Source organism: Podarcis pityusensis, assembly GCF_964106645.2.
Source record: "Podarcis pityusensis genome assembly, chromosome: 6".
Taxonomy (NCBI): domain Eukaryota; kingdom Metazoa; phylum Chordata; class Lepidosauria; order Squamata; family Lacertidae; genus Podarcis; species Podarcis pityusensis.
Genome location: NC_138030.1, coordinates 25865576 through 25880947, shown reverse-complemented (window position 1 = coordinate 25880947; position 15372 = coordinate 25865576). Strand labels below are relative to the sequence as shown.

Here is a 15372-nt window from a genome sequence, read left to right as displayed (position 1 = left end):
AAGAAAGTTAGCTTTCCCCATTTTCAGTTGAGTCAAACATTCAGAATGAGGGTGAGTGCAGAACAATTTGGAATGCTGATGGCTGACTTTGTGGCCAGATTTCAAATCTTCGTTTAGCTGTGGAATCACTGGGTTTTTAACTCTGCTTGATAACCTAGCTCAACAATGGATTTACATCTTCTGTATAGCTGGAAATAATGGGACGCGCTATAACACTGCCACTCATCAACTTTCGAAATCAGCTTTGGAGGCATGAATATCATTACTGAGAAATGTGGAACAGTACATGGTAATTTAGAAGCACAGGGTGAATTAACAAATGGACTTCATGTCCTGTCCAATGTTTAAAAATGTCTAGGATGCTTCAAAGTCTTCATCTAGGAGACCACTTTAGTTTATGGAAATTATTATGCAACACACTGTAGTAAAATTTGGTAACCAAATACTCTAACTGACCTCTGTAAATCAAACAACAATGCCTTTATCTGCAGTAGTTATATGCATATCACAACTTGATGTTAGTAACGAAGCACCTTACAGCTTGTGTTAGAGTGATCTGTTGGTGACAAATATATGCTAAGGCAAGGAATGCTGTAAAGTAATTGAGAAATGTAAACTTCCATTGTGGATGCAGAAGTTCAGCAGATGCGCACTTTTACGCCATTCAGTTTTTATCTGATTGAATTTTTATCAGGGGTTGGGAAGTAGCTAGATGTGTTAACTCTTGTGCAGGTGTTTATGAATGGGATATGCTATAGGGAAATGTACATTTAAATGTACATTGTATTGAAGCAGTGGGCAGCAGCCATATTTATAAATGAATGGAGAACATCTACATTTGGGTTCGCGTCCAGGAGAACATTCCAATGAGCAATGTGCGCTTGCAGTTCTTAAAACAAGACTCTCAGTGGAGTTTCTGTGGACATAAGATACCGTATATTGGAAAACTCAGCAGAAACTGAAACCAAGTCCATTAGCCACTTTAAATTCTGCACTTGAACTTGCAGTTTAACCTTACTACTGATCATAAATAATCTTACATAGAAACAAATTCCACTGAAATAAACGGAACCTGCATCTATTTAAAAACTATACCGTAGTACAGATCTTTTACATACATTTGTCAATGGTAATAGTGAATGCTGTTAAGGATTATAGCAGAAGGCAATTTAACACACATATGATGCCTCTAGGAGTTTAGAGGAAAACAAAAAACAAAAAAGGTAAGTTATAACAAATCAATATGAAATGTTATTTGGATAAAGCATGGTTTGTGGCGCTTTGCCACTCATTAAAACTATTAAAATCAGAGGGAATTAATTGATCTCCCCTATTTTTGAATTAATATTAACCAGCATTTTACTGTTATTAGCTTAGTATACTTGCCAAATTTGTACTAAAAATGTAAAAGAGAAGTAGCAGAAAAATATAATCTCTTTGTTATTTGTAATTTTGTTCCAGCCTCTTTACATTCTATTAAGGTTTGGAAATTCCAGATATGAAAAGTACAAACTCCCAGAATCCTATCAAAAGGGGGAAAATGGTATTTTCCTTCACATGAATGAAGACAAATTTGAGACAATAAACAAGAGCACAGGAAGATGTTATCAGATTTCAAAAGCTCTGGTAACCTGACAAGCACACAGGACTCTTGTTAAATTTCCTTTTCACAATAAAGAGGATTATTATTTTTCCCTCTCATGGATTAGAAAAGCTGCTAAAGAGGCAGAAGAGTGTAAGGGATTCAGAAAACACGAGGCTGAATTTTAAACATGAATACAAGAAAATGAATGCAGGATACAGAAGAATGTCCTAATCCTAATGTACAAAGTCGTATTTGCAGATATTATCTTAAGAGTTTCTAAGCATCTTCAACGTTTACTGAAGCAAATGGAAGCTGAGGTCAACTTTAGTGCATCAGCATTTCTTTTATTCATGGTTCTCAGTGGAGTGATTGCTTTTGCAACTCTGAAGATGCAGCTCTTCAGAAATGAGCGTACAGAAAATGGGAACAAGTGTATTGAACAAGTTGTAGAAATGGTTTTCCTGAGACAATAACACATAAGTAGCCAACATGATGCCCTCCAGACATTGTTAAACTACATCTCCCATCAGCCAATGCTCAGGGGTTGTAGGAATTGTAGTCTGACAACATTTGGGGGGTGGTACCTCATTGGCTACACCTGCCATAATGTTTGCCCCAGGACAGCTTTTACGGCACAGTGACAACACAAATATAGCTACAATCATTATCAAGCAGTCATACTCCTACAATTAAAACAACAACACTCCAAATAGTGTGACTAAAGATGGGAAACTCAGCTACTTGCATGTGCAAACTCACGTTACCATCGCATTGCTGGGATGTAGCAAACTATGGGCTTCCTTTGTGCTTTGGGAAATATGAGTATAATGTCAAAAAAATGACATGTGTTAAACAAGGACAACCCCGCCCCCATTCTTTTAAAATACCAGCTCAACGGAATCACTACTTCACAGTACGTGATAGGTGTGGTGATCATAAAATGACAGCAAGGAAACTCAGCTGACATGCCATGCTGGTTCAAAGTGTGATAGCCAGTGGTTCACATAGAAAGCATATACAGATGCAAAAAAGATGGAACTGCTTGATAACTTTGTTCCCAACACATGCCAGCAACGACTTCAGAAAGTGGTGAGATCATATATGGGTTGAAACAAATCCTCAGACAACCTCTCTTCCCCAGGCAAGTTTTTAATAACTTTGTCCATCTGAATGGACGGTCCAGAGGAAATGGCTGTCAGTGAGCATGCACAGTCAAGCCACACTTAGAAGGTTAATAATCACCTTGGGTCTACTGCACCGCTCCTTCAAAAAAGAATAGAAAGGCAGTTTTTTGAAGCATCCCACACATTTCACAGCTTGTAATATTGAAGTCAGATGGGAAACGCCATACACATTCATTTTTTGCATATTTTGTCTTCTCTAAATACACTTATACACAACACTTACACAATCAGAAAATAAAGTTTGCAGACCGTGTCCTCATAATTTACTATTCCAGTATGAAAACAGAAGAAATTCAGCTTTAATAACATTGTTTCTACGCTTACAGAAATGCTACTTATCATCTGAGAGAGTGGAAGTGCTTGCTAATTAGGTTCCTCAGCACCTCCATGAGGCACTGTTTCCTTTTTATAGCTAAGTGAAATGACTTGCTCAGATAGTACAAGATGGCCCTATCTAAACTACAAACTTATATTGGTTTTATTAATAGCTCCACTAAAGAATTCTGGGAATTGCAGTTTGGTGAAGTGTTGAGCACTCCGGTAGAAAGCACACACACACACACGCACACACACACACACACTTGCTGCCTTCAGTACAATTCCCAGAATTTGCTGGGAAGAGGGAATAGACTACATCACCAATATAAGTCTGCAGTGTAGATATGCCGAGTGATAGAATTGGGTCTAGAACTCAGGACTTCCAATTGTATTCTTGTTATGCTTATATGTTTGTACATTCATATTGGAAAATGAAAATCCAAAATGTTCTATCTTCTTCACACACTTACCATGCTAGAAAGAAAGATGTCAATGGAGACAGGAAAGACCCAAATCATTGCCCTCATCAAATTGTACACACAAGAAATAGAAACACCACGCATCACAGCCAGTGGGATACAACCACAGAGAAGTGATTCCCACATATTCAGTGAGCACATGAAGGGCAGATTAGCTTTTCAGGCATGTATCTAAAACTCCATTTAAGTAAAACAACAGCCCTAACCTATCTATGCCTCTGCTCCCCCAAATGAGCATAAAATATGCTCAAACAAGGTACGAAAATTTAAAACAAAAGGTATTAACCATTCCCAAAGCAAAGCAAATTAGAGATCTTAGAAACTTACCTTCTCTTGATGGTAAGCATTGCTCCCAGAAGGATAATTACAAACATCAGAAGGCCAGCTATAACTCCTGCCATTTTCACAGTGTTGTCAACCTGCTTTTCTGGCTCCACGGCATTGGAATTCTGTGTAGATGCTCCTTAAGAAGTTGTAGAAAAAAGGGAAATAATAATGACAATAAAAAGTATTGTTGAAATATCCCAGGCAAATCATTTTTCAACAACAATTTCACGGTAACATTTCAGAAGACCAGTCCTACATTAGATCATCAGAGAAAGGAAGATGTAACCCTTATTCCAAGTATGATGTAACATATGAGGCAAATTTTTCATAGATGGTATACAATTACACACTGACACAAGAGACTAAACAGCAAGCAGACTTTAAGTAAATGCTGCAAAGTTATGTAACCAAATAGTTTTACAGCTCCTCCTCCCAAGGGGAATCTGATAGTTTTAAGGCCCATTACTATTGCTTTCTAGGCTCTCAGACTCACTTGTTATAATCCATCAGCACACACTTATAGTATGAAATTTCTGTATTGTGGATATCAGAACTATGGAATATTGAGCGATGACTGAAATGAAATGGAAAAGTTTTATTTCCTTAGATCCTTATGTCTCTACTTTACATGCTCTTTGTGACAAAGTTCATTTTGACTAGTTTCTGTAAAACAATTACAATTGACATTCCCACATCACATTCCACAGGTTTGAACAACTGTCCTCATCACCAACATCAACCATCATTGAACACTATCTGAATTGCCAAAGCTTAATGGCTGGAAAGTGGGAGAATATGAACCTGGCTCTGTCCACCTAATAAGACTTCAACAGCTACCCTAAATCTTCTCTCTTTCCAACCAGCAAATATTTCAAGTAGGGATGAGCAAATCTCTTGATTTTGCTTTATCTCAGTTTCTCATTTTTCTAGTCCTAAGTTCAGTTCAGCCCATTTTCACATTCATTTTTCCTTGTGAAAATTTCTACACATATTTGTGAACATTCCTCTAAATATATGCACCTTTTGCCTAATGTATGCATTTTGACAAGCAGTTTTTCCATAGGAGAATGCATTTTTGCACATTGTTTTCACTCATTTATGCATTTTTGCATGCTCTTTCCACTAAGACACATGTTTTGTATGCATGTGTTGATTGGAGAATTGAATTACAAAATTCACAGAAGTACAAAATTCAAAGGCAAGTTGTATTTCGGTTTTTGTATTGATTTGAGAAGTGCAAATTGGGTAAATTCTCATTAAAATACAAACCCGATGGGAAATAAACAAGATGAGCTTGAGCTCTTGGTACAGCAAACTAAATATGACATAATAGGCATCACTGAAACCTGGTGGGATAAGTCCCACGATTGGAATGTAATAATGGGGGGATACAATCTATTTCAGAGAAACAGACCAGATAAGAAAGGAAGAGGAGTGGCGTTATATGTCAGGGATGTGTATACCTGTGAAGAGATCCAAGATTTAGAACCTCAAAGCCAAAGTGAGAGCATTTGGGTCAAAATTAAGGGAGAGAAGAATAACAGTGACCTCATTGTGGGAGTTTACTATAGATCCCCAAGCCAAACGGAGGACATAGATGATGCCTTCCTGGAACAGATGGCCAAGCATGCAAAAGGAAGGGAGATAGTAGTAATGGGGGACTTCAATTACCCGGATATTTGTTGGATGTCAAACTCAGCCAAGAGCATAAGGTCAAACAGATTCCTCACTGGCCTTGCAGACAACTTCATTGTCCAGAAAGTGGGAGAAGCAACAAGAGGAACAGCCATTTTAGATCTGGTCCTAACCAATGTTGATGACCTGGTTAGTGGGGTAGAAGTGGAAGGATCATTAGGCACGAGTGATCATGCTCTTCTGAAGTTTACTATACAGCGGAAAGGAGCAGCCAAGCATACTAGGACTCAATTTCTTGACTTTAAGAAAGCCGACTTCATAAAACTTAGGGAAGTGCTGGGTGAGATCCCATGGACAGTAATATTAAAAGGAAAGGGAGTTCATGATGGCTGGGAGTTTGTTAAGAGGGAGATAGTAAAAGCACAACGTCAGGCAATACCAATGAGACGTAAACATGGAAGGTGCCTAAAGAAGCCAGGGTGGCTATCTAAAGAACTTTTAACTGAGTTAAGATTAAAAAAGGATGTGTACAAAAAATGGAAAAGGGGGGAAACCACCAAAGAGGAATTCAAACAAATAGCCAGCACGTGTAGACACAAAGTCAGAAAAGCTAAAGCACAGAATGAACTCAGGCTTGCTAGAGAGGTTAAAAGCAACAAAAAAGGCTTTTATGGGTATGTTCGTAGCAAAAGGAAGAACAAAGAAACAGTGGGGTCACTCAGAGGAGAAGATGGTGAAATGCAAACAGGGGACACAGAAAGGGCTGAACTCCTCAATGCCTTCTTTGCCTCAGTCTTCTCCGATAAAGAAAACAATGCCCGACCTGAAGAATTTGAAGCAAATGATTCAGCAAAGGAAACACAGCCCAGAATAACTAAGGAGATAGTACAAGAATACTTGGCTAGTTTAGATGTATTCAAGTCTCCAGGGCCAGATGAACTGCATCCAAGAGTATTAAAAGAACTGGCAGATGTGATCTCAGAACCACTGGCAGTCATCTTTGAGAATTCCTGGAGAACAGGCGAAGTCCCGGCAGACTGGAGGAGGGCAAATGTTGTCCCTATTTTCAAAAATGGGAAAAGAGAGGACCCAAATAATTACCGCCCAGTCAGTCTGACATCAATACCAGGGAAGATTCTGGAGCAGATCATTAAGCAAACAGTCTGTGAGCACCTAGAAAGGAATGCTGTGATCACCAATAGTCAGCATGGATTTCTGAAAAATAAGTCATGTCAGACTAACCTGATTTCGTTTTTTGACAGAATTACAATCCTGGTAGATGAAGGGAACGCAGTGGATGTAGCCTACCTTGATTTCAGCAAGGCATTTGACAAGGTGCCCCATGATATTCTTGTAAAGAAGCTGGTAAAATGCGGTCTTGACTATGCTACCACTCAGTGGATTTGTAACTGGCTGACTGACCGAACCCAAAGGGTGCTCATCAATGGTTCCTCTTCATTCTGGAGAAGAGTGACTAGTGGGGTGCCATAGGGTTCTGTCTTGGGCCCGGTCTTATTCAACATCTTTATCAACGACTTGGATGATGGACTCAAGGGCATCCTGATCAAATTTGCAGATGACACCAAACTGGGAGGGGTAGCTAACACCCCAGAGGACAGGATCACACTTCAAAACAACCTTGACAGATTAGAGAACTGGGCCAAAACAAACAAGATGAATTTTAACAGGGAAAAATGTAAAGTATTACACTTGGGCAAAAAAAAATGAGAGGCACAAATACAAGATGGGTGACACCTGGCTTGAGAGCAGTACATGTGAAAAGGATCTAGGAGTCTTGGTTGACCACAAACTTGACATGAGCCAACAGTGTGACGCGGCAGCTAAAAAAGCCAATGCAATTCTGGGCTGCATCAATAGGAGTATAGCATCTAGATCAAGGGAAGTAATAGTGCCACTGTATTCTGCTCTGGTCAGACCTCACCTGGAGTACTGTGTCCAGTTCTGGGCACCACAGTTCAAGAAGGACACTGACAAACTGGAACGTGTCCAGAGGAGGGCAACCAAAATGGTCAAAGGCCTGGAAACGATGCCTTATGAGGAACGGCTAAGGGAGCTGGGCATGTTTAGCCTGGAGAAGAGGAGGTTAAGGGGTGATATGATAGCCATGTTCAAATATATAAAAGGATGTCACATAGAGGAGGGAGAAAGATTGTTTTCTGCTGCTCCAGAGAAGCGGACACGGAGCAATGGATCCAAACTACAAGAAAGAAGATTCCACCTAAACATTAGGAAGAACTTCCTGACAGTAAGAGCTGTTTGACAGTGGAATTTGCTGCCAAGGAGTGTGGTGGAGTCTCCTTCTTTGGAGGTCTTTAAGCAGTGGCTTGACAACCATATGTCAGGAGTGCTCTGATGGTGTTTCCTGCTTGGCAGGGGGTTGGACTCGATGGCCCTTGTGGTCTCTTCCAACTCTATGATTCTATGATTCTATGGTTTTCTCCTCCATCCCTACTTAACTGTTAGCTCTCAGGCTGGAAGATGCCTGCAAGAAATTTAAAAAACTGTCCTGATTCTACCCAACCTTCCAGCTGGCCCGTAGAACTCTTAAAAGCCCTAGACCCCATCAATGAATGTCTCCAAATACTGGTCACTAGATGACCGTTTGAATAAAATGTATTTCATCCATCTCAAACAATTGTCCAAGAGCATTTTGTAATATCAAAGGAGCTTCTTGTGTCCTTTGAGATTCCTAATAAATCATGGGGAATTCTGATGACAGTGGCAAAACTGGATTTTCATGATCTGGAGGCATTTAAACAAAATCAAATGAAGCTAGAAGCAAAGCCAATGAAAGAAGATGCTTTAAGAGGATGAACCAACAGAAGAATATGAAGAGTCTTCAGCTATCAATCTACAGTGGAAGAGTCTTGTTTGCATTATGCTGCATTGTTTATTGAAAGTCACTTTGAGTGGCTGTGAAAAGAAATTAAGTAAATAAAAAAAGATGAGAGATTGGATCTACTAGGTAGATTTGGCTACATACTTAGAAAAACATGGATTGTGCATTTATCTCAAAACCACAGGTAGGATCTACATGTTTCACACCTTTTCATAGCTCATCCTCCCACTTCTGCAATAACTAACTTCTCAAATAGACATCTAGGAAAGAAGTATTAATACTGGCAGAAAATAGAAGCTAAACCTGAAATAGAAGCCATAGAGGTAAGGATGAATATTCTCAGCCTACAAGTTTGAAAGGGCAGACAAACTGAATAGAGAGGGGGTGGGTTTCTAGATCTTGCAGAAATCTGCATAAAACTATAGCAGCACTTTCTCGATGCATTTCTGTGTATCTGTTTAGTACTTTAACAAACAAAAGGTCCACCCAAAAAATCATGCTTTTGAGGACCTCTGTGGTTGGTTCTATACTTAGCAAGTGGGTGGAACTAGGAAGGCTATCCTCAGCAGAAGGGCCAGATTAAAGGGATGCTATGTGACAGAATAATCTAGAAAGGCTATGGAGGAAAAATAGCAAGACGAAGCAAAAATAAGTGTAGAATCTCTCTGTGACAACTGAGAAGGTCAGATGAAAACTAGATTCTAAGTGTTGCTTTGGGTAGTATCAAATCAAAATATGGGTAGGTGCTCAGAAAGGTGCTCAGCCCTAAGCTGCTGTTAGGCATTATATGCTTGAAGAAAATTTATATTATTGGCATCAGAGCTTGTCCAGAAATCTTCTGTGAAGACTTGCAATGATTTTTTCCAAATTTTATATAGCCCAATGTAAAAAATAATAATAATGATACATATTCCCATTATATCACAGGGCTAGAGCAGTATTATTTGGTTAAGAGAAATATGCTAAGAAAATGGAAAGGAAATATGGCAGTATGTTGTTGTCCAGGATCCTTTAGAATACACATTTGAGTGCAAAAGGGATTTCTCTTCTCTCTCTCTCTCTCTCTCTCTCTCTCTCTCTCACACACACACACACACACACACACACACTCCATCCACCCAAACTAATTTTTCCCCACACACCGTACCAGAAGTCTTTATGAAGTTCCCTCAGATTTCTATATAGTTGTTTGTTTAGTAGCAGAAGAGCTGCTTTCATAATGGAGCAGTCCCAAGAAGCATGTGGAGATCATACATGATCAATATAGTTCTGGGTATAGTTGACTATAAAACCATCTGTTGTGCTGAGCACATTTGAGTAAATGTGGAATATCGAAAGAACCAATAGCAGTAAATTCAGGGTGTATAGAATACTCCATAATGTGTGGCATACAAGTAGCTGTTCATCAAATTGAGCAATAAAGGTTCACATCACATTGCAGAATGCTCTGCTGCATATATGTTCCAAATGTAAAGGAAAACCTGCCGTGCTAGATAAAAATAATGATCAGAACCAGGGTCCCTCTAAAATTCTATGGTTCTACGGCTGGCTGCTTTTTCCATGTTTTCCTGTCAGAGCTGTGACTGCATTTATTTGGAGGATGTGTTAAAAGTGTGGCCCTTAGTGTAAGAACCTCATGGCGAGTACCCCCACCTCTTTTTCTAGAAAAAAAGCACTGATCAAAACTGAAATGAAAATCAATCTTAGTCCACAAATTACATGTGCAATCTTTCTTTCATTAAAGTCAGTTTTCAAACTCTCACTGCTTCTAGTGAATCCGGAAGATATTAATGTCTCCAATCATGCACATTCTGGTAGATCATTGAACTTGTACTCACGTTGTACAATCCTCCTTTATGTGTTTTGTGTCTTTGTTTTCTTCATTATGAACTGTAGTATCACCTAACCTTGGTATTTATTCTCAAACAGAATGTATATGTTTTTCAATTAATTTCACTTGGTTCAGTGTCCCTAAAGTTTCCTCATGTTCTTTGCATGAGGCTTTTGCATATCTTGATTTGCATGACGAAGTTACATACATTTGAGAATTGACCTTTTCAGATGGAATCTCAAAAGTTTGTTGATACTGTTGCCCAAAAGTCACAAATCTCATCAACCCAGAAAATAATATGTCTTAAGGTGATAGATCATTTATCCACAGGAAACAAGTGTACAATTGAAATGATATCCATACAATTTCAAAACCCATCAATCTAACACATAGAGCTACACATGCAACTTTGATAAAAGAGATTTGAATTGAGTCAGGATGTTAGGTTTCAAAGCTCTCTAGAGCTTTCAACCTTTCTAACTCATTCTTTTGATTTTGGCCATGAACACACCTGGCGCTGTAATGACTGCCAAGTTAATGGTGAATTGTTTTAGAATTTGAACTACATGTGCAAAATCTTCATCTAACGTAAATTTTCCTGAAGATATTCATTGCTGGTGACATGAGGTTTTGTTTTGAGAAAAAATAAAAGAAGTAATTAAAAGCATACAGATAATGGGCATGCGTCTTTGTTGCAAGTCCCTTTCACTTCTTGAAAGGATTTGCGAGTAATTCACTCTGAGGAGGTCAGTCTTCGAAATGCAAAGAATCAGACGGAGATTTTTATCATATGTGGTGGACGTGTGATAAAGTAAAAACATTTTGGGAATTGATCTATAATGAACTAAAAAAAGATGTTTAGATATACCTTTCTCAAAAAACCGGAAGCATTTCTGCTAGGTTTGATGGGAGAGGAAATTGCGAAGATAGATCAAAGACTATTTATGGACGCCACAGCAGCAGCGAGAACTTTAATGGCCCCAAAGTGGACGTTACAGGAAGTACCTATGATTGCAGAGTGGCAGGCGAAGATGGTTGACCACAAACTTGACATGAGCCAACAGTGTGACGCGGCAGCTAAAAAAGCCAATGCAATTCTGGGCTGCATCAATAGGAGTATAGCATCTAGATCAAGGGAAGTAATAGTGCCACTGTATTCTGCTCTGGTCAGACCTCACCTGGAGTACTGTGTCCAGTTCTGGGCACCACAGTTCAAGAAGGACACTGACAAACTGGAACGTGTCCAGAGGAGGGCAACCAAAATGGTCAAAGGCCTGGAAACGATGCCTTATGAGGAACGGCTAAGGGAGCTGGGCATGTTTAGCCTGGAGAAGAGGAGGTTAAGGGGTGATATGATAGCCATGTTCAAATATATAAAAGGATGTCACATAGAGGAGGGAGAAAGGTTGTTTTCTGCTACTCCAGAGAAGTGGACACGGAGCAATGGATCCAAACTACAAGAAAGAAGATTCCACCTAAACATTAGGAAGAACTTCCTGACAGTAAGAGCTGTTTGACAGTGGAATTTGCTGCCAAGGAGTGTGGTCTCCTTCTTTGGAGGTCTTTAAGCAGAGGCTTGACAACCATATGTCAGGAGTGCTCTGATGGTGTTTCCTGCTTGGCAGGGGGTTGGACTCGATGGCCCTTGTGGTCTCTTCCAACTCTATGATTCTATGATTCTATGATGGACTTTGCGGAATTGGCCAGACTGACCTGCAGGATTCGGGACCAGGACGACCAAAAATTTCAAAGGGACTGGAGTAAATTTATTGTATATTTGAATCATAATTGCAAAAATCTGAAGACGCTAGCAGGATTGAAATAAATCCTACAATGTGGATAATAGAAGTGAAAGAACTAAAATTTGAGACAGGACTTGAAAGTGGAAAACCTGCTGAAGGGAAGGAGGGAAGTCGCATGCTCAACAGAGCAGAAAGTTTTTTGTTTGTTATTGCATTGTTGAAAATATTGTTTAAGGAAGAAAATAATAAAAACTTTAAAAAAAAAGAAAAAAAAGAGGAGGCCAGTCTTTATAACCTATCAGCAGTTGTCACTGAGATGATCCTCTGGGGACAGCAAGTGCCCTTCAAGGAAAATCTCTGTTCCTTGCTGCCACATTTCAACAGCAGATAATCCTAGGCTCCCTATGGTGTGAAAATTGAGCTCAGAGTCATGTATCCTCCGAGTCCAAGTCCAGTTCTGTGGCCCTCTTTAGGTTCCAAGCTGAAACAAAGAAGTAGAAAGCTTCTTTTTATCCTATAAAACTGTCGAAGACCGACCTTTTATGCTTCTGTGTTTCCTTCTGCTGCAAGGATTCCTTAGTATCATGAGGACAGAATACATTCCTCACCAATTTATGTCAATTATGTACGTGGGTAAGCTCCCTTTCTGCAAAGGGGTCGCTAACATTTGTAGGAAAGGATCCCTGCCATTTTGCATTCTTGATATGTGTTTCTCTGCATCTTTTAACTAATTTTAAATTCTCGTAAGCTGCTTTTGCAAGCACAAAACTGAAAGGCACCATAGAAATGTTTCAAAAATAAATAAACACACAAGTAAATTTGAAATACAGGGAGAAATAGGACATTCCTTGTCTGTGGAAAAGGGATGTAGCTCAGTGACAGATCACATTCACCCCCCAGCATTTAAACATACTATTGCATAAAATGCTGGAGAGCTAGATGCTCCAATTATCTGATTTGCTTTAAAGTGGTTTCTTACATTCACTTTTCATTCCTTAGCCAATGTGTTATACTAAGGATGTTTTGATGCAGTTCCTACGCAATATATGGTAAGTTTCATTACAGTTCACTACATTCCTCCATTCTATTCTACTAGTTAATACTGAGTTTTATTCATACTAATGTGATCAAGAGAATTCTGCAAAGACGCTTAGAAGATGCTAAACTGATCCTTGAGATGCTGATAAAATGAAAAGCAGCTAAATCCTATTTATGGCTTTGATGAATAAAATATTTAATTCATGATTCTTATTTTAGGATATGAAGATGACACATTTTTAAGCTACTTAGTTAACAAGGATTAAAATCAATCGTAGGGAGGATCTGATAGCATTCCTGTAACAATTAGATATTTCTCAAAACTTTTATATCACTTTTTGCTGGGAAGATTCCTTTTAGCAACTTTTAAGCTGCTCCCGTCATGAATATATGCATACATACATGCACAAAATGATCAGCAGGTGTTAGCTATCACATTTCTTAACTATAAAGTAACTGAATGGGAAAACGGGACAAAAGATGAAAAACAAAATCCAGTCCCAAGGCATGCTATGTGACCAACTCCATGTACAAACAGTGCTTATGGGAAGTTCTTGGAAAAGAGAAATACAAGCCAACTTCCATTGAAGGAGTCCCCAGCACAACTCCAGGAACATCCCATGAAGATTTGTTTTTATAGCCATAGAAATGAATGTGGTTACACATGCCATTTTTTTATGAATTTAGCTTAGCATAGGAAAATGGAGCAGCCTAGACTTTCTACAGATTCTGATGCATATTTTGGCTGTGCAGCAGAATGATATGTGCATATGTAGGGGGGTATCGAAGCTACTAACATGAGTTTGACCAAATTGTGGGAGGCAGTAGAAGACAGGAGTGCCTGGCGTGCTCTGGTCCATGGGGTCTCGAAGAGTTGGACATGACTAAACAACAACAAGGGGGATATCAAATAAAAAAGAAAGGCAAGCATAAGGAGTTAAGATGCTAGCTAAGATTCCGGCCTTGGGAAATATTTAAATTGGCTTTTTCAGCTGGAGAGTTAACGGATTGTAAAACAATCTGGAAGTAAGAAACTAGCAGGCTAAGTATTTGTCTTCTCAGAAGAAGTCGTAATATGTAAAATGAATTTCCTTTAAAAATAACTTGGTGCATTACACAGAAGTAACTAGAGAAGAAAAGTTTAGGATACTAAGGCATGCCATACAGACAATGAGCCAAAGATTTCTTAACTAAAGTTGCAGTCACAAACTAAGGGGGGAAATGAATTCATAAGAATATATATGATACAGAGATAAGAGTGAAAGTTGTATCTTGTTCCTATGACATTAGAGAAAATTAATGAAGGTTCTGGTATCACCACAGCCACCCAAGTTCACAAATAAGGAGGAGGAGAAAACAGAATGGCATTACATTAAAGCCTGATGTAATAACTGCACACTTTTGTTGCTTGTTGGGATGAATTATTGGAAATGCTCTGGTCTTTTGTGCCCAATTTGTCTGTTCCAGCTGACAATATATGTTGGGAAAGGTGCTTCTTTTTGATCCTCCTCACTCCAGGGGGGAAACAAAGCCTACTTAAGTACAACTGTTGGCAGTATAGAACCTGCAATCATCCCTGGAGTCAAAAGGAAGCCATTTCATCTCAGTAGTGTTTGGTTTACATATCAAAGGGCTCCAAGCACTGAAATGTTTTCCTTCTCACCAACCCAGATGGGAAATAATCTTTGGCGGATCCTGCATAGCAAATAACTTCAGCTAAGTGTTCTATGGAGAGATGGAGCTTGAAATGACATCTGAACCTCCCTACGGTCCTGTGCGGTGTGGGTGGTGAAATGGGCAGAAGCAAATGAAACACACTGGGTTTTTCAGTATATTATAAGAACCGTAAATTATAATGATTTGGTGTTTAGCACCATTTTGAGGTTTCGCCTCTTGCTTCTCTTGGTTTTTGATTCTGCCCCCTTTTCTCCCTTGGGCCCAAGGAAAACATCTTATCTGCAGATGCACAAACTGTAACAGCCACTTGTTTGATTTTTAAGTGAAGGAACAAATTCAAACAAAGCAAATCTTCCATGCAAACATTTCCTGACTGCAGTATCAGCCACAACCTCATGTATTCTTAAGGTACTCATGTTGCGTGGGTGGGTTGCTGGCTAGGCCCTCTCTTTTCAACAGCTGCCTCTTTCTTTTATTATTATTAAAAGTCTATTGCTGTTACAGAGTTCTTAGACATTATACCTGAAATAAGAACCTAAATGCATTAATAATAATAATGGCTGCAGCGGGTGATGGGCTCCCAGAGAAATCTATTTAAGAAACTAAGGCATCATGTATTAATAATAATAGCTTCGGGCTTGTCATGCCTTTGGAAGCTTAACTTTATGGACATTTAATGACAATCATATATTCATG

The 15372-nt window shown here is 39.1% G+C and overlaps 1 protein-coding gene across 18 annotated transcripts in view; it reads right to left on the bottom strand.

Annotated features, from left to right (window-relative positions):
• Positions 1–15372, bottom strand: part of PTPRT (protein tyrosine phosphatase receptor type T) — a 617797-nt gene that overhangs the window by 98023 nt on the left and 504402 nt on the right. For 9 of the 18 annotated variants that reach the window (XR_013987409.1, XM_081009187.1, XM_081009202.1 and 6 more), the window contains 2 exons: positions 3894–4029; positions 2828–2848 (listed from right to left, as the gene is read on the bottom strand). Coding sequence is in view for 17 of the 18 variants with exons in the window: in XM_081009187.1 (XP_080865313.1) it covers positions 2828–2848; positions 3894–4029 (157 nt within the window). In the remaining variant the exon portion in view is untranslated. The remainder of the gene's footprint in view (positions 1–2827; positions 2849–3893; positions 4030–15372) is intronic. The other 9 variants (XM_081009199.1, XM_081009191.1, XM_081009193.1 and 6 more) reach the window with 1 other exon arrangement.